The 25,613-nt window shown below is 42.4% G+C and overlaps 2 protein-coding genes across 2 annotated transcripts in view; one reads left to right on the top strand and one right to left on the bottom strand.

Moving 5' to 3' along the window:
* The window catches only part of LOC105477167 (FERM and PDZ domain containing 1), a 144,649-nt gene extending 142,534 nt beyond the window's left edge, over positions 1-2,115 (bottom strand). Inside the window, exon 1 of the mRNA XM_011733543.3 lies at positions 1,895-2,115. The gene's annotated coding sequence lies outside the window, so the exon portion shown is untranslated. The remainder of the gene's footprint in view (positions 1-1,894) is intronic.
* A 12,299-nt stretch (positions 2,116-14,414) lies between these two features.
* Positions 14,415-18,729, top strand: LOC105477166 (translocase of outer mitochondrial membrane 5). Its single transcript, XM_011733540.3, has 2 exons — positions 14,415-14,612; positions 18,214-18,729. Exons 1-2 carry the CDS (start codon positions 14,492-14,494, stop codon positions 18,246-18,248), a joined length of 156 nt encoding a protein of 51 aa, XP_011731842.2. The 5' UTR covers positions 14,415-14,491; the 3' UTR covers positions 18,249-18,729.
* Positions 18,730-25,613: the final 6,884 nt, after the last annotated feature.

Below are 25,613 nucleotides of genomic sequence, written 5' to 3'. Positions count from 1 at the left end.
AGCCAAAGAGAGCCTCCCACAGACTCCAGGTACCAGGTTTGGGCACAGGCTGAGTCTGCTGGGTTCCATTCAGTTCAGGAACATCCAACAAAGTCCATTACCTTCCCAGCCCCAGGCTGGGTACTGGAAGCACAGCCTGAAAGTCATATACAACATTGAAAGGTTATATATGCACTGAAGCACGGTGACTAACAGCAACAACTCCACAGTCGGTTTGTATTCCAGCTCCACAATGTACTATCTGATTATCCCTGGGTGAATATTTAACCTCTCTACGCCTGACTTTTCCATTTGTAAAGTGGAAATAATAGAGCCTGCCTCAGAGGGTTGATGTGAGAATTACACACAATGATTTAGAACCATGCTTGGCACAGCAGAGATGCTCAATAATGCTAACTATTACTATTTTGGGGTTTTGGCTCCTCTTCCTGCGGCCCTAATGCTTGGCCCACTTCCCTTCATTCTCCCTGGTTCTGGCTGGTTCCCCCATTTTTCAGGAGGGTCTTTTCTTTGCTCCTGGCAATGCTGAGGACCAAAGACACACATCTTCACGCTAACATTTGGCTGGTGCCTTGTTCGTCAGGATTTAAATCTGAAACCTTTATGAGGTTAAGCAATTATCTACCATCCCTGAACACAAGTGAATCATTACATAACTATTTTTCTAAGAAGGAAAGAAAACTTGGTCCACACAGAAGGAGGACCAGATTTGGAAGGAGTTGCTCTGAGCCAGAAGCCCCTGTTTCTAAGCATACCTTGTGACTACATATTTCCAGTTCTTTCAGGGACAAAAGTGGGCGTTTCCACCCACCTCTCAGAAATTCTGATACCAGTGAACAAAAAGAATCTTCTCAGGATTTTTAACAATCAGGCTGTTATTTCTTCTCTACCCACCCTAAGTTCTCTACCAGGTACTAGATCATCTTAACTAGTAATGATTGGTTATATTTATTCAATTAGGCAAATGGACACTTTTCTTTGTGCTTCCCAAGAAATCTTTAATATAATCACCAAAGCCACTACTACCTAGTCAAGAAAGGTAAACTTTGAAATAAACTGGATATTTTTCACTTAGATTAAGAAAATTCTGAATTTTTATAATTTTATAGTTCATAGCCTCAAACTCCAAATAATTTTAATTCACACACTTAACAGCTGCATTCAAAAACACTGCATTGCTGCCATGCTTGCCCTAGCCAAGTTCCAGGTGGTACCCTTTGTATCATCTCCAACACTTAAATTATAGATAATTTCAGTGAAAAGCAAATAATCAAAACTATTAGGCCAGGCGCAGTGGCTCACTCCTGTAACCCCAGCACTTTGGGAGGCCAAGGTGGGCAGATCACCTGAGGTCAGGAGTTCAAGACCAACCTGGCCAAAATGGAGAAACCCTGTCTCTACTAAAAATACAAAAAATTAGCCGGGCGTGGTGGCACGCACCTGTAAGCCCAGCTACATGGGAGGCTGAGGAAGGAGAATCATTTGAACTCAGGAGGCAGAGGTTGCAGTGAGCTGAGATCACGCCATTGTACCCCTGCCTAGATGACAAGAGCAAAACTCCGTCTCAAAAACAAAACAAAACAAAAAACTTATTAGCCAATAAATATAAAAACCTCCCGAAATGTGATCATTCTATTAAGTATAAATCACCACTGCTCTGCCACCCACCTCCCCTACTCCAGTCCTTAGGAATGTTTCCTTCTGATGGATCTGGATTAAATCCTTAAGACACAACAGTTGAACTATTGTGTCCCAGAAGTCTCTACTTCCAGGATGACTTAAACACATCTCTGACCTAGCTCGTTTTTTTTTTGGTTTTGTTTGTTTTTTTGCTAACGATGTCTGCTGACCTGAACCAATGGTCAGTTGCCATATGCTCCTAACACACACTTACCTCCTTCCTTCCACCAGTGTCCACAGTCTTCACACTGATCACCAAATCCCAGCATCAATCCTGGAAGAGACTGTAGAGACCGGCCAATCCAAGCCCTCATTTTACAGATATGGACTCTGGAGCAACTAAGAGATAGACACTTGGCCAGGGTCATGCAGCTCATTAATGCAAGAGCTGGGACTAGAATTGCTTAACTGGAGATTCATCTCCCTGTGGTGTCATTCTTCTTCCAACTGGTTCTTTTGCCCTCTGCCCTAGTTGGCTTTCCTGCACTCACACACAGTCCACGCCCTCCTGGGATTTGGCAGCAGCCTGTGAGGCTCACCTGGAGTGAACTAACCCAGCTCAGCTGGCCTGGGACTCTACCTGCAGAGGAACAAGGATCACGTGGCTCTCCCGGAAACATAAATATTGTGTGGGGATGCACAGGATGTTCAAGTATATCCATCACCACAGGTCTGCCAAGTCTGCCATGCTGGGAAGCAAACAGAGCTTACAAGTCATTTCTAATATCTGAGACTGTTAAGTTCTTTCTTCCTATAATTTCAGGTTACCCTGCAATAAGAGCTTTGGTAGTGTCCCCTAAAATAAACTTGTTTACAATAAACATTTACTTAGGAGATAACCAAACAGCTGTCATTTGCTAGGCACTGTGTTAGCATCAGAGATACAAAAATGAGAAGACGTGATTCCCACCCTTATTTTGGTGGAAGAGAAAGATGCATAGACAATGGTAAGATGTTATGCTAGGTGTTTTGACGCTTGGACAAGAGTAGGCACAGGTCTCACAGACATGCAGAAGCAGCAGCTGAGCCAGCACAGGAGGGCTAGTGGAATTTTTTTCATGACCTTTTTATTTAGAATAATTTAAGATTTAGGCCGGGCGCGGTGGCTCAAGCCTGTAATCCCAGCACTTTGGGAGGCCGAGATGGGCGGATCACGAGGTCGGGAGATCGAGACCATCCTGGCTAACATGGTGAAACCCCGTCTCTACTAAAAAATACAAAAAACTAGCCGGGCGAGGTGGCGGGCGCCTGTAGTCCCAGCTACTCGGGAGGCTGAGGCAGGAGAATGGCGGGAACCCGGGAGGCGGAGCTTGCAGTGAGCTGAGATCCGGCCACTGCACTCCAGCCTGGGCGGCAGAGCGAGACTCCGTCTCAAAAAAAAAAAAAAAAAAAAAAAAAAAAAAAAGAATAATTTAAGATTTATAGCAAAGTTGCAAAGATAATGCAGAGAATTCCATATACTTCTCACCCTGGTCTCCCCAGTATTAACATCCTATATTACAGTGGTACCATTGTTACAACTAAGGAACCAGCACTGGCATGTAACCATTAACTAAACTAGTAAAGACTTTTTGGAAAAGGTGATATCTAAGGTGATTTCTTTCATTTATTTATTTATTTATTTATTTATTTATTTATTTATTTATTTTCGAGACAGAGTTTCACTCTTGTTGCCTAGACTGGAAGGCAGTGACTCAATCTTGGCTCACTGCAACTTCTGCCTCCAGGGTTCAAGCAATTCTCCTGCCTCAGCCTCCCAGTAGCTGGAATTACAGGCTTCTGCTATGACTCCCGGCTATTTTTTTCTATTTCTACTAGGGGCAGGGTTTCACCATGTTGGCCAGGCTGGTCTCGAACTCCTGACCTCAGGTGATCCACCCGCCTCGGCCTCCCAAAGTGCTGGGATCACAGGTGTGAGCCACCACACCTGGCCAGGAAAAGGAATTTTAATCAGAAAGAATTCATGTACAAAGACCTATCTTCCTCAACAACATCATCCCTTTTTACTCTCTTCCTCAACCTGTTGACTCTTCTTCACTCTTCTTCTATTCTTCTCTTTTCCCACTCAATCTCCCACCTCTATCTCCACATCTGCTGGATGTTCCCTGAACTCACCAAACTCTTTGCTTTGGGTCTTTGCACTATAAAATGTATATTTAGGAAGATCACTCAGGCTGCAGGGTAGAAAATGCACTAGCGAGGATAAGACAGAATAAAGAAGACCAATTAATGGGTGGCCTGAGCAAAAGTGGTAGTAGTGGGAACAGAAAGAATATAATGACTTTTAGAGATATTAAGGAGATAGAATCAATGAAACTTAGTGGTTAATTCAAGGTAGGGCCTATGGGTGGGGCAAGAGTCAAGTCGACTCCCAGATTTCTGGCTTTAACAACCAGAGGGAATGGATGGTAGTGCCAGTCATTGGGCTAGACAGCACAAGAGTTAAGATGGATTAGAAGAGTGCTATGGTTTGAATATGTCACCAAAAATTCTTGTGTTGAAAATTTAATCCCCAATGCAACAGTATTAGGAGGTGGAATCTAATGGGAGATTTAGGTCATGAGGGCTCCACTCTCTCGAATGGATTAATGCTCTTATGAAAGGGCTTTCAGGAATGGGCATTCTCTTCCCCTCCCACCTTTTGCGATGTGAGGATACAGCAAGAAGGCCCTCACCGGACCAGATGCCACCACCTTGATCCTGGACTTCCCAGTCTCTGTAACTGAAAGAAAATAAACTTCTGTTCTTCATAAATTACCCAGTCTCAGATATTCTGTAACAGCAGCCCCAAATGCATTAAGACAGATGGGAAGAGGATTGGTTCTGCCTTGAACAGGTGAAGTGTGTACCCACGGGACATCCGAGAAGACGGTGAAGTTAGGAGGTTGGTTGGATATACAACTCTGTGTTTCTGGAGAGAAGTGAGCTGGAGACATATGTGGTAAATCATTAGCCTAAATACGGCATTTGAGGCCAGGCGAGATTACACATGAGTACAGAAGAGAAGGGGATCCAGGAGAGGTCCTTAAAGAATGTTGCCATTTAAGTGTGACCCAAGGAAGAGTGTGGAAGGAGGCTATGGAGCATCTAGAGAGGTGAAAAGAAAGCTAGAAGAATGTGGTATCCCTGACGCTAAGAGGGGAGGCCTTTCCTCAAAAGGCCACATGGCCAATAGTGTCAAATGCTGCAGAGGGTTTGAGGCCCACAAGAATCTCCTGGATTTGGGAATAAGGACTTCTTTCAAAGGAGGAGTTTCAGAGAACAGATGGGGCCAGAAGCCCAACCTGTCCTTAGGCTGCAGAATAAATAGGAGGTGGCTGGGCATAGTGGCTCACGTCTGTAATCCTAGCACTTTGGGAGGCCGAGGTGGGTGGATTACTTGAGGTCAGGAGTTTGAGACCAGCCTGGTCAACATGACGAAACCCCATCTCTACTAAAAAAAAAAAAAAAAAAGGCCGGGCGCGGTGGCTTAAGCCTGTAATCCCAGCACTTTGGGAGGCCGAGATGGGCGGATCATGAGGTCAGGAGATCGAGACCATCCTGGCTAATACGGTGAAACCCCGTCTCTACTAAAAAATACAAAAAACTAGCCGGGCGAAGTGGCGGGTGCCTGTAGTCCCAGCTACTCGGGAGGCTGAGGCAGGAGAATGGCATGAACCCGAGAGGAGGAGCTTGCAGTGAGCTGAGATCCGGCCACTGCACTCCAGCCTGGGTGACAGAGCAAGACTCCGTCTCAAAAAAAAAAAAAAAAAAAAAAAATTAACCAGGCATGGTGGCATGCACCTGTAGTCCTAGCTACTTAGGAGACTGAAGCAAGAGAATCACCTGAACCCAAGAGGTGGAGGCTGCAGTGAGCCAAGATCGTGCTACTGCACTCCAGCCTGGACAACAGAGTCTCCATCTCAATGAAAAAAAAAGAATAAATAGGAGGTGAGGAAAAGAGGACTGTGGGTGCTCTGCAACTTTTTAAAGAAGATTTACTGTGAATCAGAGGCCAGAGATAATTTAAATGGGACTGGCAAATGATAGTAGATACTGGGAGTTTTTTGGTTTGGGTTTGACAGGGTCTTGCTTTGTCACTCAGGCTGGCATGTGGTGGCACGATCATGGCTCACTGCAGCCTGTATCTCCCAGGCTCACATGATCCTCCCACCGCAGCCTCTGGAACAGCTGGAACCACAGGTGTGTGCCACCAACATGACCAACTAATCTTTTTATTTTTGGGTAGAGATGGCGTCTCACTTTGTTGTTCAGGCTGGTCTCAAACTCCTGAGCTCAAGTGATCCTCCCGCCTCAGCCTCCCAAAGTGCTGGGATTACGGGCATGAGCAACCATGCCCGGCCTTTTAGATACTGTTGTGGTAAATAAATAAATAAATAAATAAATAAAATAAAAATAAAAAACACCTTCTCCATTTAGAGTATGCTTAATTCATAATTTTTCTATTGAAAAATTATGTCTTATGGTTAGTAGTAGCTACTACCATTTATAAAGTGTCCACCATAAGCCAGGCACATTATGTACATAGTGTCCACCATAAGCCAGGCACATATTGTTTTATTTCACTCTTTAAACAACACTTTGAAGTAGCTACTATATCCTTCTGTTACAGTTGAAGAAACTAGAGCCCAGAAAAGTTAAGCATATGGCACAAGGTCTCAAAACAACCTCAGAGGAGCTGGAACTTAAACCTAACCTTCACTCCAAAGCCCATGCTTTTTCTACTGCAACTGTATTACCTCTCCTAAATACTTCCTACAGCTGGCCTTCATTTCACAGTGCAAAACACAAGCACTAAGCAGGGGCCAGGAATTTCACCCACCACTGTGAGAGACCTGAGGGAAGAGATGGATAACCCAGACACACACTTCTTGTTCAAGGACAATCTCTGAGTAAGGAATAAACAGTCTCTGGCTTTGAATCCCAGAGCTCCTTGCGGGGGACTCAATATGTCCCTTTGGGGGTTTTTTTTTGGGAGGGTGGGGGGAGGCTTGCGCATGTACATGAGAGGAGGTAGAGCCAGAGAGCTCAGAGTAAATCAATCATTGTTAACTAGAAAAGTGGAGGTGTGAGTATGGGAAAATTGCAAAATTTTATGAGAATTTTGCAAAAATTGTTTTTCACCTGGAGAAAACAAGTGTCAAGGAAGACCCAAGCTGCCATGAGGAAGAATGATAAGCCTTGCATTTGAAACTCTGGAGGACATAACTGGGGCCAGTGGGGACGTGGTATGGAAAGGCAGGTTTGACTCTAATAAGAAGAGTTGCCCATCTAATAAGAAGAGTTGCCCATCTAAGGGTGGACAGAACTGCACCACAAAGTGGTGTTTCGTGTGACTAGAGATAGTCAAATCGAAGCAGGGGTGTGGAAGTTAGGGGCCAAGCATTAAAGAAGGCTTGGAAGGCATTTTAGACTATCCTGGATCTGAGATTTTGAGAGGCCCTCTGAAGAAAATGGTTAAGACAAGGTTTCACATACAAAGGCCTGGCCTTTATTCTCCCCAAATGAATTCTAAATATTATGTAATGGGAAGATTGGCATGTTCCTTTATTCGCAATCTGTACAAACAATGTATAGCAATTTAACTTTGCTAAGAAAGAAAGAATGTCTTCCTACCTTTAGGAAGCTCTGTGTCTTTTCTAAGATGAGACGAGTGGTTATCTACTGGTATTTTTAGCCAGTAGATAACCCTGTCATCCTGATAATGTCAGGGACAGAGTGTGGACAATGGATACTGGTAGCCTTACCCTTGTTTCTCATGGAGATTAGAAATAAGGAGTTCATTTCCTACTTTCTCAAAGGGCTCTTGACAGGGGGTTACAGCAAGCCTAACAGAATAAGAGGAAGATCTATAAGCACTAAATCAATAAACGATCCTTTTCTTCTGTCTCTTTCTTTCACTGGATAAATATTAATTGAGTACCCTCTATATTACAGGCTCTGCATTTTTATGGAAAGGCAAGGAACTATACCCAGCTGTATAAGCACATTTTCATAACATATGCATGTATCTTTTGTGTAATAGGGATGGGATGGAAATGATGGCAAAATCAGCTCTAACTTCTGCAGGGAGATGGCTATAAATTAGTATGTGCTCTAAATGATGTCAATGCAAACTAAGCCCTCAGTACATTTTACTTTTCCTGCTGCAAAATAACTTCTAGCACAAGAAAGCAAACCTCTTCTAAAAACAAAATCTTCCATTCCCTTGTTTGTAGTTCTAAAGGCCTGGAGACCTGACATCTACACCCTTGGTCCAGAAAAAAGAGGGTCACCAGGAAACACTGAGAACTCTGAATTTAAGGTAGTAATTCTAATGATCAGGGAAATTTTTAAGTTTGCACAAAATTAGTGCTACAAGGATGTTCACTGAAGTATTATTTATACAGAAAATATGGAAGCAACTGAATACCCAAAGGAAGAGATTTAGTAAATAAATTATGGTAAATCCATATACTGGAATGCCATACAGCCATCATTAATGATGTTCAGAGGAATATTTAAAGATATAGGAAAATAGTCAATATCACTTAATGAAAAATGCAAGTAAAAATAGCATATACTAAATGTTCTATTTTTGTAAAAATACATAGATACAAATGGGTATGGAGATTATATATATATATATATATGCCTGCACACACACACACCACACACACACACACACACACACACACACACACAAGAAAGAGCAAGAGCTATACATGTATATGATAGAAGAAAGGCCAAAAGAATTACCACCAATGTGAGTGGCTGTAGTATCATGGGGAATTACTTTTTTTTCTTTAATTCTGTATTGTCTAAATTTTATTATAGTAAACGCATTTTTTTGTAAAAAAAAAAAAAAAGCAAGTTATTTGAAGTTTGATAAGGGTTTATATAATTATATTGCTATAAATAAATACAAGCAAATACATTTTAAAGTTCATTCTATAACTCTGCCTATGACAGACTAAAATTATTTAATTGATTTTTATTTAGTCAAACAAAAACAATCTGTTCTAAAAGAGTGAGAAATAAGTAACTATATAAAAATAATATGTAGGGTCAGGTATGGAGGCTCACGCCTGTAATCCCAGCACTTTGGAAGGCCAAGGTAGGTGGATCACTTGAGGTCAGGTGTTCAAGACCAGCCTGGCCAACATGGTGAAACCCCATCTCTCCTAAAAATACAAAAATTAGCAAGGCGTGGTGGTGCACACTTGTAATCCCAGCTACTCAGGAGGCTAAGGCAGGATAATTGCTTGAACTCAGAAGGCAGAGGTTGCAGTGAGCCAAGATTATGCCACTGCACTCCAACCTGGGCAACAGAACAAGACTCTGTCTCAAAATAATAATAATAATACTAGTAGGATTTGGGGGAAATTTCTTTTGGGGACAATTTCCTTTCAATCTAATATACAAAGCCACCAATTTTTAAATTCTAAACACTAGTAGATATGAAATGCATTCATTCACTCATTCACTTGGGGGTACTTACTGAGTTTCTACCATGTAAATATCTGTATTTATCCTTGGTTGCTTGGAGGATGACAGAATGAGCAATGACATGTTCCCTGTACTTGAGGTACTTACAGTCTACATGGCAAGAGATCAAATATTCATGAATTATCCAGACAACAAAGCGCTAAAGGTTAGAACTGAGAACGGGGTGTCATAGAAAGCAAATGCCAGTGAGGTGAAGGTTATCAATATTCTACCTCTCCTTTAAGGTTCAAAGGGCCCCTCTTCCTGAAGAGGCATCTGTCTCTTAGTGAGCAGTAATTTCTAGAAGTAAGTTATCCTCTCTGCTAGGTGAGGACTCTGGTTAGCATCTATCACAAAACAACCCTTACTGAGAGCCCAGGGTCCTTTCTTTGTCCTGACCCTTATTTCATTCATCTTGGGTCCAGAGTGAACTTTAAAGTCAAGTTTATTTTAGGAATTCCAGGCCATGTTCACCTCCTGAAGGAATGAGGAAGGAGAGGTGTGGGGCTGGATAATAACACAGTCCAGATTAACAACTGGTGATGGGTGAGATAATGTGGAAAGAAGGGCTGCCTTTAGTCTCTTGATGAGTAACAGCCACCTCTTATCCTGTCCCTCCCAAGCCCGGGTTTAACAACACTCCATTCTTTTCATCGTTACCTCTGAGGGGAGGATTGTCAATGAGAATATTCACAGTTAAAGTATCGAAACCAACAAGGTGCAATAGGGAAAGGTGCTAAACTGGGAGCCCAGAGACCTATCCTAGTCCAAGCCAGTTCTAACTAGCATCCCTTTGGGTCTCAGTTTCCCCATTTTCCAAATGAAGGGGTTGAATTGTTCAATACTCAAAGCCTATATAGCTCCCTATAAATTAGGAATCACAAGCTTCCTGTGATTTTATGTTGGATTTATTCCCCAATCATGAGTCATCAGTCAATCTCTGACTTTGCAAATACAAATTCCTCACCAATGATGGAAATTAAAGCACTTAATTCTCTTATGAGTAGGTTGCACACTCTGAATGGTGTGTACTGTACTGTCTGGGAAGTTGAGGCAAAGGAAATGGCTCTTTAATCCCTCCTGGGATCTAAATGGAAAACAAGACAGGCTGTGACATCAGCTCCCATTTCCTCTGCGATCAGACTAAATAATACAAATATCAATATTAAATTATGTGTGCATACTTTTTATTTTTGCCTTCCATGGCAAATCACAGTGAATCCTTTGCTCTTAGCTTTTAGTTCAAGGTTATGTAGGAAGAACAGGAAAAATGAACACAGAATTACAGCATATTTAGAGCTGCGGGCAACTTTAAAGATTAGTCCCAACCTCTCATCATCCCATCATTGAGGAAAAATGAGGGGTCCAAGATGTGAAATAGCTCCATCCAATGTTGACTTCCTGAAGCATATTTTCTCAATTTGCCTCACCTAAACCCACTGTCATTGGACAATACCACCACCTACATGCCAAATACATAAGCACTTTTTTAAAAAGCCAAAAAAGAGAAGCGAATCTCTTTTCATGAGTTTCCTTCATTACAACTAGATGAACCATGCAAGCGGAAAACTGAATTCACCAGGAGGAATGTATCTGAGACAGGAATGGGTCATCCTCTTAGACTGTATCCAACACCAATTCTTCACTCCAAGATCTAGCTACTCCATATTTCTATCCCCTACCTACTTCTGTCTCTACAGGTATGCAAGCACCAGACCTAAGGAAATTGTTATGAAAATAATATTGCCCTTTAACAGGCTAGCCATTTGCTACCATATCACCTACCGGGTGTAAAGGTGCTGCTTTAGCTGGGCATGGTGGCGGTTGCCTGTACCCCAGCTACTTGGGAGGCTGAGGCAAGAGGATCCCTCGAGCCCAGGAGTTTGAGACTAGCCTGGGCAATATAGCAAGACCCTGCCTCAAAAAATTAATTTAAGAAAGTACTGCTTTAATTTAGGAAATAAAATTCAAATGCTTAAAATCTGTTCTTTTCACCAAGAAGCATGATTTCTGCTAATTTACCCCATCTTTCATTTCCTGTGAAAGTTACTCAAAAGCATCTCTGCAGAGAAAATAAATTAATTGATAGTTTCATATGTAAGCTATTTTTCTAAACTTGGTCAGCATTAGGGGTTGAAGTTACTGGAACCACGTAACAAGATCTCATCCCTTCCCAATCACTTTGCCTCACTATTCGGATGGATGAGATATGCCTTATTGTTACATCCATCCTATTGTGGAACACACACTCTTATTTTTTAACAGATGAAGTTTTGCTCTGCCACCCAGGTTGGAGTGCAGTGCTGTGATCATAGCACACGGCAGCCTCACACTCCTGGGCTCAAGCAGTCCTCCTCCTGCCTTAGCTTCCTCAGTAGTTGGGACTACAGGCATGTGTCACTACCCCTGGTTATTTTTTTCTATTTTGTTAGAAATAGAAATATTTCTGACCACATTCGATGACATTTTCATAGTCAAGCGCTCCATACCAGAAAGTTCAAGATGACAATAAAATTCAAGATGCATAGGTTGTTTTAAAAAATGCATAGACTGTTAGAACTGGAAGAAACTTTCAAAAGCGTCTCAGTATATGCCTTCCCTTTCCAACTAAAGAAATGGAAGAACTGGGTGCGGTGGTTCATGCTTTGGTCAGGAGACTGAGGCAAGAGGATTACTTGAGCCCAGGAGTTTGAGACCAGCCTGGACAACACAGCAAGACCCTATTTCTAACAAAATAGAAAAAAATAAGCAGGTGTAGTGGCACATGCCTATAGTCCCAACCACTCAGGAAGCTAAGGCAGGAGGAGGACTGCTTGAGCCCAGCAGTGTGAGGCTGCCATGAGCTATGATCACACCACTGCACTCCAACCTGGGTGGCAGAGCAAAACTTCATCTCTTAAAAAATAAAGAAAACTAGCCAGGCCTGGTGGCACACACCTGTAGTCCCAGCTACTCGGAAGACTGAGGCAGGAGAATCATTTGAACCTGGGAGGCAGAGGTTGCAGTGAGCCAAGATCGTGCCACTGCACTCCAGCCTGGGCGACAGAGCAAGACTCAGTCTAAAATAAATAAATAAATAAGAAGAAAGAAATGGAGTTGCAGTGAAATCAGATACTCATCCCTCATCACACCGCTAGTTGGCAGCAGTGCCAGATCTAGTGTCCATGTCTCCAGTGTTCATGTTCTTTCCACAGTCCTTGCTGCTTTCAGCATCACTGTAGGCTTTCTAAACACTCACGAAGGGTTGGCTGGAGGCTATTCCTTGGGAGTCAGCCACTCCCATTCCAGAGCTGCCTCTGCTATTCCACTGCATGAATTACAGATGCAAAAGGTTGCTAAAGCTGGAATAAGCAGATGAGTTTCCTTTCTTGCCCCAGTGTCTTACATTCTGTCAACCAGAAAGGTGACTGTGCTTATAGTTTTTAGTTGCTCTCATAGTAAATTATTGTCCTGATTTATCCAAAGTCCATTGCTGCTATGCAATATGCAATCAAGAAGGAACATTCTGGTTTTGAATTATGTGAGCAATTCAGTCATCTGGGCTTGTGTGTAAGAAGTAGATATGGCTAGTTGGCTTGTGTAACTTGGGGCAGCAGCCTACTCACTCGGTTTGGATGCTTCTGTGACAGGAAATCTGGTTGCATCAAACTCCTAACTCCAGCGATGTCCATTCATGTGGGCACTGTTAAAGACTAACAGATGAGCAGTAGGGTGCAGGGGAAAGATAATTCAACTTGACATGATAATTTTCTGCATTAGAACCCTGTCCTGTGCATCACCAGCAGAATGACTTCAGACTTTAGTGCACTTTAGACTTCAGCTGCGATGTTCCAGATCAAGGGGCTCACACCAAAGCTGGACTTGGTTTCTGAGCCTCCTTCTACTCATCTGTAAAATGCTGATCAGATTTGAACTTGCTTTATACATATTGTGTTACTTGGCTAACAGTATTTTAAAGACCTCTGTGCTTCAATAATCTGTAAAAAGGCCAGGTGCAGTGGCTCATGCCTGTAATCACCGCACTTTTGGAGGCCGAGGTGGGCAGATCACCTGAGGTCAGGAGTTTAAGACCAGCCTGGCCAACATGGTGAATCCCCGTCTCTACAAAAACTACAAAATTTAGCCAGGCATGGTGGTGCGCACCTGTAATCCCAGCTACTCAGGAGGCTGAGGCAGGAGAATCACTTGAACCTGGGAAGCAGAGGTTGCAGTGAGCTGAGATCGCGCCACTGTACTCCGGCCTGGGCGGCAGAGCCAGACTCTGTATCCAAAAAAAAAAAAAAAAAAGTTTCATCTTTGTCTCTTTGTTTTAACTTATGTAAAATTTCAAACACAGTCAAGAAAGACTAGAATAATTAACTAATATGAAGTCACCAGTTTTTAATATTTTGCTGACATCATTTATCTCTCTCAATACTTTTTCCCCTCTGAGGTATTTTTAAGCACATTTGGGGGCCGGGCGCGGTAGCTCACGCCTGTAATCCCAGCACTTTGGGAGGCGGGGGCGAGAGGATCGCTTGGATCCTGGAACCCAGGAGTTCCAGATCAGTCTCAACAACAACAATTAGCAATAAAAAATAAATAAAAATCAAAGCACATTTGAGCAAATTGTTTTAAAGATCTCTGTGCTTCAATTTTCTAATCTAGGAAATGACGATTATAATATCGAATTCACAGGTGACAATTATACTGAATATTCAATAAATGTTAGTTATCACTGTTTACAGTGGTACCTTATGTGCACAGCCCCCTCCAGGGCGTAAAAGCACTTTGCAGCGCAGCGCTCCAGGTTCAAGACAGATGTTATTGTTGTTGTTGTTGTTGTTGTTGTTGTTATTATTATTATTATTATTATTATTTTGAGACGGAGTCTCGCTCTGTCGCCCAGGCTGGAGTTATTATTATTATTATTATTATTATTATTATTATTTTGAGACGGAGTCTCGCTCTGTCGCCCAGGCTGGAGTGCAGTGGCGCGATCTCGGCTCACTGCAACCTCCGCCCCCTGGGTTCAAGCGATTTTCCTGCCTCAGCCTCCCGAGTAGCTGGGATTATAGGCACGCGCCACCGAGTCGGGCTGATTTTTGTATAAGATAGATGTTATTAAAGACAGCGTGGAGAAACCCAAGTCTGCGTTGCTGAGATTGCTGCCGCCCGCCTCAGACCGCACTTCAGATCCGCTGGGTCAGGACGTGGAATGTCCCTTGCAGGCATCCATCGTCCAGTGTGGCAACGGGGGAGGGGGGGCGGGAACAGGAAGTGGGGATAGGCCCAGTTCCGGGCGCGAGGCGGCCACTGGGAAGAGGAGAGCGCGGCATCTGGAAACTGCAAAGTCAGAGCCGCGATGTTCCGGATTGAGGGCCTCGCGCCGAAGCTGGACCCGGAGGAGATGAAACGGAAGATGCGCGAGGATGTGATCTCCTCCATACGGAACTTTCTCATCTACGTGGCCCTGCTGCGAGTCAGTGAGTGTCTCCCGGGCTGTGACTGTGAGACTAGCGGGGAGCTCACCGGCGGGCACCCCTTAACTCTAATCCTACAGGCCATCGGGGCCCTTGAACTGAGCTGAACGGTAGCGGGGAGCAAGGAGGGTACGCGTTGAGGGCGACGGGCATATGCGCGGTTTGAGGTCTGCGGGTCAGGGTCGGGGCACTGAAGTGCACGTGGTGGCCCGGCGCGCGTGGTTAATCATCCTGGTTCTCCCAGCTTTAAGAATGTTTGAGCTGCCAGGCGCGTTGGCTTACGCCTGTAATCCTACCCAGCACTTTGTGAGGCCGAGGCGGGCGGATCATTTGGGGTCAGGAGTTCGTGGTGGCGGGCTTCTGTAATCCCAGCTCCTCGGGAGACTAAGGTGGGAGGATTGCTTGAACCCAGGAGGCGGAGGTTGCAGTGAGCCGAGATCGCGACACTGCACTCCAGCTTGGGTGACAGAACAAGACTCCATCTCAAAAAAAAAAGAATGTTTGAGCTGAAAGAGCTTAAGTAATGATCCCTAGAGGAACTCCCTCGTTTTGCAGACAGAGAAACGGAACCAGAGTAGGGAAGGTCACTCAGCGATTCAGTGAATGATCTTGACCTAAAATCCAGAACTCTTAACTCAATACCAGGTTCCTTCCCTCTCTTTTCTCTTTCTTTCTTTCTTCTTTCTTTCTTTCTTTCTTTCTTTCTTTCTTTCTTTCTTTCTTTCTTTCTTTCTTTCTTTCTTTCTTTCTTCCTTCCTTCCTTCCTTCCTTCCTTCCTTCCTTCCTTTCTTCCTTTCTTCCTTTCTTCCTTTCTTCCTTTCTTCCTTTCTTCCTTTCTTTCTTCTCGAGACAGTCTCGCCTGTTGCCCAGGCTGGAGTGCAGTGGCGCAATCTCGGCCCAGTGCATCCTCTGCCTCTCGAGTTCAAGTCATTCTACTACCTCAACCTCCCGAGTAGCTGAGATTATAGGCGTGTGCCACCACGCCCGGCTAATATTTTTATTTTTAGTAGAGATGGGTGTTTCACCATGTTGGCCAGGCTGGTCTCGAACTCTTGACCTCAGGTGATCCGCCTGCCTGGGCCTCCCAAAGTGCTGGGATTACAGGCGTGAACCAGCGGCCAGGTTCCTTCCCATTCAAAAGTGCTGACCTTTGAAATCCAAAAAGTTTTGCTTCATCTCTGTTTCTTTGTATAGAGGGTGAAGTAAATGATTACTTTTTTGGAAGAAATGGGAAAAAAGAATATGAATCTATAGGATTAATGCAAATATTTGAGGGTTTTTTTTTTTTTCTATATTTTACAATTGACAGGAAGTTGCTCCCATTATATAGTCTTGACAGTGGACCTTTGAGGGAGGCAGGGCCTAAGATTCTTCATATCATTTTACATATGAAAACCTGATTTTCAGAGGGGACTTAGCAAGGAAGGACAGTATCAGAGTTATAGGAACACTGAACATAAGAACTGGAAGCAGCTTTATGATCAGTTCTCGAATGCCCTGCCTTCTCATTCTCAATTCAGTATGCTTTCCATTGTTCCTTGCAGTATATTATTGGCCAGCCAGTCTGGATGGAGTGGCAGGGATGGTTCAAATAAATGAAGGCCATACCAAGGTCATCCTATTGAAGGCTCATGTTCGGCCTAGGCTGAGATCTCCCTTATTGTGTGTCTCTTTCACTGTCTGTGGTATTACTCTGCTTTCACAGGAGATCAAGTCTTGGGGAACAGAAACACCCATGTCATCCTACTTCAACAGCTTCTTGCAACTCCCAAATTTACTTATTTCCTGCCTCCTGCCTTTTTCATTGATCTAGCTGCCAGTAAAATATTTGCTGCTTCTCAGTGATCTTTGTATTTGATATGAATTGTTTATTTTCACTTTTAAGTTGAAATATAATTTGTACATTATAAAATATACCCATTTAAAGTGTACAATTTAGTGGTTTTTAGCAAAGTCAGTTGTGCAGCCATCACAATTTGACAATATTTTCTTTCCCCCTAGAAGAAACACCATATGCATTCATTGTTACCCCATTTTCACTTTTCTACAGCCTTTCACAGCTACTAATCTACTTTTTCTCTATGGATTTGTCTATTCTGGATTTTTTTTTTTTTTTGAGACAGGGTCTTGCTCTGTTGCCCAAGCTAGAGGGCAGAGGTGGAGGCTGCGGTGATCGTGACTCACAGCAACCTCGACCTCCTGGGCTCAAGTGATCCAACTACTTTCAGCCTCCTGAGTAACTAAAACTGCAGGCACACGCCAGCACGCCCTGCTAATTTTTGTAGACACGAGGTTTCATTTTGTTGCCCAGGTCGGTCTGGAACTACTGGGCTCTATCAATCCTTCTCATTTCTACCTTCCAGTGTGTTGGGATTACAGGTGTGGCCCACCACACCTGGCCCTGGATATTTCATTTAAATGAAATTGTCAAATGCATGGCCTTTTGTGTCTGGCTTATTTCACTTAGCATAAGGTTTTCAAGATCCATCCATGTTGTAGCATGTGTCAGAACTTCATTTTGATGGCTAAATAAGTTTCCATTGGAAGGATATATCGCATTTTGCTTATCCATTGATTATTTCACGGATTTTTTTCTGTCGTTAAGAATTAGTAGAAAAGGTTGGATATACTGCTGACTTTATCAGCTTCTGACAGATCTCAGTGTCTTCAGTTTAATATTAACAAATGGAGCTGAGTGCAGCGGCTCAATGCCTGTAATTTCAGCACTTTGCGGGGCTGAGGAGGGCAGGTTGCTTGAGCTCAGGAGTTCAAGACCAGCCTTGGCAACATGGCGACCCCGTCTTTTAAAAAAATACAAAAATTAGCCAGGCATGGTGGCATGTGCCTATAGTCCCAACTACTCGGGGGACTGAAAAAAAAAATAATAACAAAGTGTTCTATTTGTATGAGTATTGAGAAAGAAGGTGATTTGAGTAACTTTTTTTTGGTCACAACACTTTTACACCGAACAGTAATATCACTTCTTTAGATCTATATGTTGACACTTACTTTTCTAGACATTTCTATATACATGATCTTATTAGACCCTCTTAATGACTGAGGTAGGACTGTATCAGATGTAATCAGAGTATGTAAGTGATACAGAGCTAATCAGTAAGAGACCCAAAACATATTTTCCTCCTTTTTTCTCTAGCAGTGTCCAGCTCTTCTGGTTCTCTAGTCCAGTGTTTTCCCATAACTTCTGCCTTTCAAATGAGTTTTTAAAGGTGAAAAATACCCATTTGTTTCCTCTAGAGTTCCTTTTACAGTTAAAATAAATCGCCAGAGTAAAGGATTGTCATTTAAAAGAGAATTGGATTTATACTTTATCGTCCTAAGGGGCAACCTATCTGGAGAAAAGGTTTTACATAGTATAAGAATGAAATTTACAGTAATAGATGAATGACAGTAGAATGGGCTGCTTTGGAAGGCAATGAGTCCCTTTTGCTGGGTTGTACAGGCAGATGCTTGACCATCCCTTGGAGTTATTTTCAAAAACATTTTGAATAAACCTATAAGGTTTCCTTCCCCAGTCTTATAATTCTATAATGTAGCCTATGGACTAATAGATTTGAAAACTAATTTTAGATTTATTTTCTTTCAGCTCCATTTATCTTAAAGAAATTGGACAGCATATGAAGACTGGACATCTCATATGAATGCACGATATGAAGAGCCTGGTTACAGTTTCGACTCCTCTCTGCAAGTGAATAGGCCCAGAAAGGTGTAAGAGACTCTTTGAATGGACATAAAGTTCTGCTTGTTAAGAACAAGTTTGGCTCTGGTAACTGACGTTCAAAGCTAAAATTTAAAACTATTTGGGAAGTATGAAACGATGTCTCATGATCTGGTGTACCCTTATCCCTGTGACATTTCGCCTCTGACAATACTGGTATAATTGTAAATAATGTCAAACTCCATTTTCTAGCAAGTATTGAGGGAGCTGTGTCTGAAATGGCACTGTCTTGTCAGTCATTTCTGTTTACCTTTTCTGCCCAGAGTATATTTGTGAAGAGTCTCTTAATAGTTATATTTCGTGGAAATCAACACATAACCACAACGACTTTTAAGCACAGGATCATTAGTCTATGTTTTTAATAAACATATCGATTAAGAAAAATTGGGTTTCTATTTTTCTTATCCTACTTTTTGCTGCAATCACTAGTGAGACTATTATAATATTGAGATTATTGCAAGCTTCAGTAAGTTCGTCTTATTTTGGACTAGAGAATTTGCCAATCCTGATGAAGCGTCATTGTGTTTTATTGCCAGGCAGTCTTAATGAAAGGTAGCATTACTGCTTGATGCTGAGTATATGAAATATTAGTACCACCAAAGGAAAAAAGTACTATATTTTTAAGCCAAATAGTTCTCCAAGTTTGTTGTGTCGGTGGGGGGATAGTCCTTAACCTTCTCCCCAGGAGCAACTACATACACCTCTTTTTAGCTGATTTTATTGGTATTTACCTTTTTGTCTCTAAATAATGTGATGGTCGTGATTAGGATTTAGGTGTCTTTCCTCTCTTTAGCTCCATCACTCACATATCTTGTCATCTCTTCCTTTCAAAGGATAACTGTGGGGAAAAGAAAGAGAGATCAGACTGTTACTGTGTCTATATAGAAAGAAGTAGACATAAGAGACTCCATTTTGTTCTGTATTTGAGATGCTGTTAATCTGTGACCCTACCCCCAACCTTGTCCTTGCAAGAGACATGTGCTGTGGTGACTCAAGGTTTAAAGGATTTTGGGCTGTGCAGGGTGTGCTTTGTTAAAAAGGTGCCTGAAGGCAGCTTGCTGGTTAAAAGTCATCACCATTCTCTTAATCTCAAGTACCCAGGGACACGTACACTGCCAAAGGAAGGTCGCAGGGACCTCTGCCTAGGAAGGCTAGGTATTGTCCAAGGTTTCTCCCCATGTGATAGTCTGAAATATGGCCTCCTGGGAAGGGAAAGACCTGATTGTCCCCCAGCCTGACACGTGTGAAGGGTCTGTGCTGAGGAGGACTAGTGTAAGAGGAAAGAAGGCCTCTTGGCAGTTGAGATAGAGAAAAGCATCTGTCTCCTGCAGGTCCCTGGGCAATGGAACATCTCAGTGTATGTTCTGTTTACTGAGAAAGGAGAAAACCGCCTTAGGGCGAAAGGTGGGACTTGCTAGTGCAATGCTGCTCTTTGTGCACTAAAAAGATTTATGGAGATGTTGCCATATGCATATCAAGTCACAGCACTTTTCCTTAAACTTCAGTCACAGAGATCTTTTTTCATATGTCTTACTGCTGACTTTCTCCCTACGATGATCCTATTATCCTGCCACTTCCCTTTTTCTAAGATGGTAAAGATAATGATCAATAAATACTGAGGGAACTCAGACGGGGCAGGCATGGGTCCTCTGTATGCTAAGGGCGGGTCCCCTGGGCCCACTTTTTCTTTCCCTATACTTTGTCTCTGTGTCTCATTTCTCAAGTCTCTCGCTCCACCTAAGGAGAAACGCCCACAGGTGTGGAGGGGCAGGCCACCCCTTCAGATAACATAGTGTGATTTGAGTAGGTCAGTATCATTAGGAATGATTCTGAGTATAGTGCCTGGTTTTCTTTTGCTGTATATCCTTTTGTTTTTTTTCTAGGCTTGGTTTTTCTATGGAATCTCCACTAAATCAACTAAACTTTTTGCCATTTATCTAAATCATTCACAGCAATCAGCTTTATTAGGTACTCTGTTTCATTTTCCTGAGTAAGCCTTTCCTGGAGTCTTCTGACCTGCCCCTGACTGGACTGATAGCCTTCTATGCCTGATGTGTGGCTGTATTCTGGGAACTCCCTTCACTATTGTCCGGGAATTCTTTTTCTTCTCTTTTATTGTATCTCATGTTTTCTGTTACCTAGTGTCTTGGTTTACTCCATTGTTTGATGGAGCATTTTTTTCTCTAGCAGTGTCTTCCTGAGAAAGGTGACATAGGAGGTGAATGACCTTGCTGGTCTAAAAATGTCTCTATTTTTTTTTTTGACACAGAGTCTTGATCTGTCAACCAGGCTGGAGTACAGTGGCGTGATCTTGGCTCACTGCAACCTCCACCTCCCAGGTCAGTTCAAGCGATTTTCCTGCCTCAGCCTCCCAAGTAGCTGGGATTACAGGCACGTGCCACCACACCTGGCTAATTTTTGTATTTTTAGTAGAGACAGGGTTTTGCCATGTTGGCTAGGCTAGTCTCGAATTCCTGACCTCAGGTAATCTGCCCACCTCAGCCTCCCAAAGTGCTGGGATTACAGGTTTGAGCCACCATGCCTGGCCTTAAAAATGTCTTTATTCTATAGTTTGCTGAATATAGGGTTCTAGATGAGCAATCATTTTCCTTGAGAATTTTAAAGCAAAACGTCTAGCTTTCAGTGTTACTGCTGAGAAATCTGAAATCATTCTGATTCCTGATTTTTTTGTGGGACTAAATTTTTCGTCCTGAGAAACAAGGATCTTTGTTCCTAGTATGCTTGTGTTCCATGATGACATCGCTTAGTGTGTGTTTATTTTAATTCACTGTGGTGGGCACTTGGTGAACCTATTTAAACTTGATACTTGTATCTTTTAGTTCTCAAATTTTGTAGGTTTTAAAATAATTTTATTATTTTTTATGGGTACGTAAGTATATATTTATGGGGTGCATGAGATATTTTGATACAGGCATACAATGCGTAATAATCACATCAGGATAAAGGGATTATCTGTCACCTCATTTATAATTTCTTTGTATTACAAACATTTCAGTTAAACTTTTAGATATTTTTAGATGTACAGTAATTATTGACTGTAATCACCCATTATGCTATCAAATACTAGAACTTATTCATTACATCTAACTATATTTTTGCGCCCATTAGCCATCGGTGTTCCTCCTCTAACCTTTCCCAGTCTCTAGTAACCATCATTCTACTCTATCTCCATGAGTTGAGTACCTCCCACCAATGAATGCTTGTAGGTTTTTATTGATTTCCTCTCCTTCTTTTTCCTTCTGCTCTCTTTTTAGAATGATAGTACTTTTAATGTTTTCTTTTTCCTTTATAGTCTATTTTATCTATAATTACTTTTCTTTTTTTTTGTTTGTTTGTTTCATATTAGATGCTTCCATTGGTTGTCTGCTCACATTAAAAAATTGGGAACCAACATGGATTAAAGGCTTGGAGTAGAGCTTGTTGATGTTGAACTTTGCCAAAGGGCCATCTATTGGGCCATTTTTGTTGAGAAAACTTTTTGTGTCTGTATCTTTAGTTATTCCCTATTGAGCTGGTCATTCCTCAGAGAACAAAGACTCTTCCAATTTCCCAAGTGCTGAATGAGGCCGTGCCAATGTTCTGGGATTCAAAGGAATGGGGCTGTGGTGAGGCTCAGGAGAGAGAGGTGTGCGTATGTGTTTCAGTATCCAGTATGCATTTGCTCACTGTGTCTCTCTTTTGAGTATAATAACTCTGCGCAAACTACTTGGCATCCTGTAATCTAGAGACCTTCTATTTTACCCTTTTCAGAAAATAAACTTTTTATTTTTTGGAGACAGTTTTGCTCCAGGCTGGAGTGCAGTGCATGATCTCGGCTCACTGCAACCTCTGCCTCCCTGACTCAAGTGATTCTTGTGCCTTAGCCACCTGAGTAGCTGGGATTACAGGCGCATACCACCATGCCTGGCTAATTTTTGTATTTTTAATAGAGACCATGTTTCATCATGTTGGCCAGGCTGGTCTCGAACTGCTGGCCTTAGGTGATCTGCCCATCTCAGCTTCCGAAAGTGCTGGGATTACAGGCGTGAGCCACTGCCTGGCCAAAAAAAAACCTTGTAATTTTGAGAGGGCACTGTGTAATGCAGGCTGTTTAGCTGCATAGAGTTGCAGAGAGCATCTGATTACTTAAACCTTGCACCAAGTCTTATTTTAATGTGTACCCTTCTACCCCTTATTTCTAGAGGCACCTGAAGCCACCAGTTTCTGAGCCTTTTAGGGATTCCATGATATAAATTAGGTTGTGAGTTTTTTGTTGTGTGCGGGTTCCTGTGGGTTTTTTTTTTCTTTTCCTACTGCTGGCTCAGAATTCAGTTTTTCAGTCTACTACATTACTTACTGTTGATCTACCTGTTTTCCAGCTTCTAACATTTTATTCCTGTTTCCTCTTTTCTTCCATCCTTTTAGGTTTATATCTTAAGACAAAACTTTTACTGTCATTTAATGGGATTTTTGGGAGGGAGTGGAGGTAGATACATGTGCTTAATCTACCATCTTTACCTGGAAAGCACGTATTTTAATTCTGTGGTTCTGCATTTATTTCTTAAATTAAGAAGGTGTAGTGTGTGGCACTGTGGTCATATGAATACTGGCTCTAAAGACAGGCAGATTTGATTTTGAGTGTTGGCTCCAATACTTACGAGATGGGTGATTTTCAGCAAGTGAGCCTCTCTGAATCTCATTTTCTTTATTTTTATTTTTTTTTGAGACGGAGTCTCGCTTTGTCGCCCAGGCTGGAGTGCAGTGGCACCATCTCGGCTCACTGCAAGCTCCACCTCCTGCGTTCACGCCATTCTCAGCCTCCGAGTAGCTGGGACTACAGGAACGCACCACCACGCCCGGCTAATTTTTTGTATTTTTAGTAGAGACGGGGTTTCACCGTGTTAGCCAGGATGGTCTCGATCTCCTGACCTCGTGATCCGCCCACCTCGGCCTCCCAAAGTGCTGGGATTACAGGCGTGAGCCACCGCGCCCGGCTGAATCTCATTTTCTTTAACGATAAAAGTAGGATAATAGAAATCTCTACTTCAAAGTGTCATAAGGATTAAGTGAAAAAAATGCGAGTAGAGCAGTTGGCACAATTGCTTGACATTGGTAAATGTTATTAATGGCTAGTCTTTGGTATAAGGCATTTAGAAGTGATTTGTGCTGGCATTCATGGCATAGATAGATCTCATTGCTGTTTACAGATGCTCTGAGATAGCATACTCATCCTCTAATTGTGTACAAACTTCAAACTTACCAAACACTTAAGTTCATTATCTAAAAATAGCCTTAACCAATCAATATTAAAGCCATTTTACAAATGGAGAGGTTGAGACTGGAAGTTTCAGTGGCCAATGAGTAACAGCTGGCCAAGGCTTAGGGGACTTTTTTTTTTTTTTTCATTAAAAAAAATTATTTCTAGTCAGTCTGTGCTTATCCAGGGGACTTTTAATGTTTGTTTATTCCTTGTACCCCATCTTTACGTGCTTTTCTTGGAGGAAAATAGTGTAATTGTTACCCTGGATTCCAGTGTATGTTCAGGCTGGAGTAAGAGAAGATGTGATGGTTGAGTTTTTATGGCCAACTTTTTAACATTTAGGCCATCAGCTCCACAGTGGGGTTCAATACTTGGAATAAACAGTTCTGAAATACTATAGTAAGAAACAGTTGGAGAGATATATACAGTTTGTTTGAATATGTAATGTGAAATAAGAAAGAACCATAGCAAATCTGAATTTGGTAAACTCTTGAAAGGGTTGCATTGAAAGAAATGGGGATAGTGAAAAATGTTTATTCTCCACAAACAGGTTACCAGCTTAGTAGGAATGTTGCTCCTAAATTAAGGTAGTGTTCTTCCTGCTGTCAATGCAACATTAAAAAAAAACAAAAACTGCTTTATCATTGCTCTGTATAGTTCTTCTGTGAAGTAAGTTAGCATTACAATTAACAATGTGTTCAGCAGTTCACAGGCTGGAAAATTTGGGCCTACATTTGGAATGAAGAACAAGTACAGGAATCAGGACTTCTTTTTCTCTTCCCCCTCTTTGCTTGAGCTAAGCTTGTCTCTTATAAGATCCAGGCACCAGTCTTTTTACTCTCTTTTGCTTTTATAGCTTGATCGTGTCATAAATTCTGTATGTAGCTGTCGTCAAGCCGCTAAAGCAGGGGTTGGCAAGCTTTCTGTTAGGGTCAAATGGTAAATATTTTAGGCTTTGCGGGCTCTTATGATCTCTTTTTTTTTTTTTTTTTTTTTTTTGAGACGCAGTCTCGCTCTGTCGCCCAGACTGGAGTGCAGTGGCGCGGTCTCGGCTCACTGCAAGCTCCGCCTCCCGGGTTCACGCCATTCTCCTGCCTCAGCCTCCCGAGTAGCTGGGACTACAGGCGCCCGCCACCTCGCCCGGCTAGTTTTTTGTATTTTTTAGTAGAAACGGGGTTTCACCGGGTTAGCCAGGATGGTCTCGATCTCCTGACCTTGTGATCCACCCGTCTCGGCCTCCCAAAGTGCTGGGATTACAGGCTTGAGCCACCGCGCCCGGCCTCTTATGATCTCTTAACTCTGCCAACTGCGGTTGGTAGTATGAAAGCAGCCACGGACAATATGTAAATGAGTGGGTGTGGCTGTGTCCCAGTAAAACTTGATTTACAGAAAAGATGGCTGACCAGATTTGTCCTACAGGACATCTAAAGTAAGGAGCACAATTTGGCTAAGTGTGAAATGGTCACCAAATCACTGTTTTATTACTTTAAAGATTTCATTCTATCATAGATCAAAGCGCTGAGATTACAAATTCATTCATCAGCGTTATTGAGTTCCTGCTATGTGCCAGGCACTGTGCTAAGAGTTGAGGATATGGATGGGCAGGGGGACTGCCTTTTTGAGGTCTATAATATGCCATAAGATGCCATGTGAGTAAATATCTCAAAGACCTGAAAACCTTGCTGGAGGCTCAGAGAGAATTTCCCTGAAAACATGACATGTAAAGGAACCTGAAGGGTTAAGTTCAGGTTATCTAGGGGGAATAGGTAAAGGGAGAGTCAGGCAAAGATCATGTTGATCAAGGTGGGGAGTTCAGAATTGTCCACTTAAAACAATATTGGATGCAATATGGGTACTGTATTAGAAGGAGAGGTCAGAGGGGTAAATGAGCAGCTCAGCGTTTATTTAGATATGTGTAGTGAGGAAAGAAAGGCATCAAAGAAGACTCCCTGATTTCTGGTTTAAGCAGCGGGGTTGATGGTGCCATTTGCTGAAGTAAGGAACAAGT

This window comes from Macaca nemestrina, chromosome 14 (assembly GCF_043159975.1).
Source record: "Macaca nemestrina isolate mMacNem1 chromosome 14, mMacNem.hap1, whole genome shotgun sequence".
Taxonomy (NCBI): domain Eukaryota; kingdom Metazoa; phylum Chordata; class Mammalia; order Primates; family Cercopithecidae; genus Macaca; species Macaca nemestrina.
The sequence above is the reverse complement of the archived record's forward strand: the minus strand, read 5'-3'. Positions and strand labels throughout refer to the sequence as shown.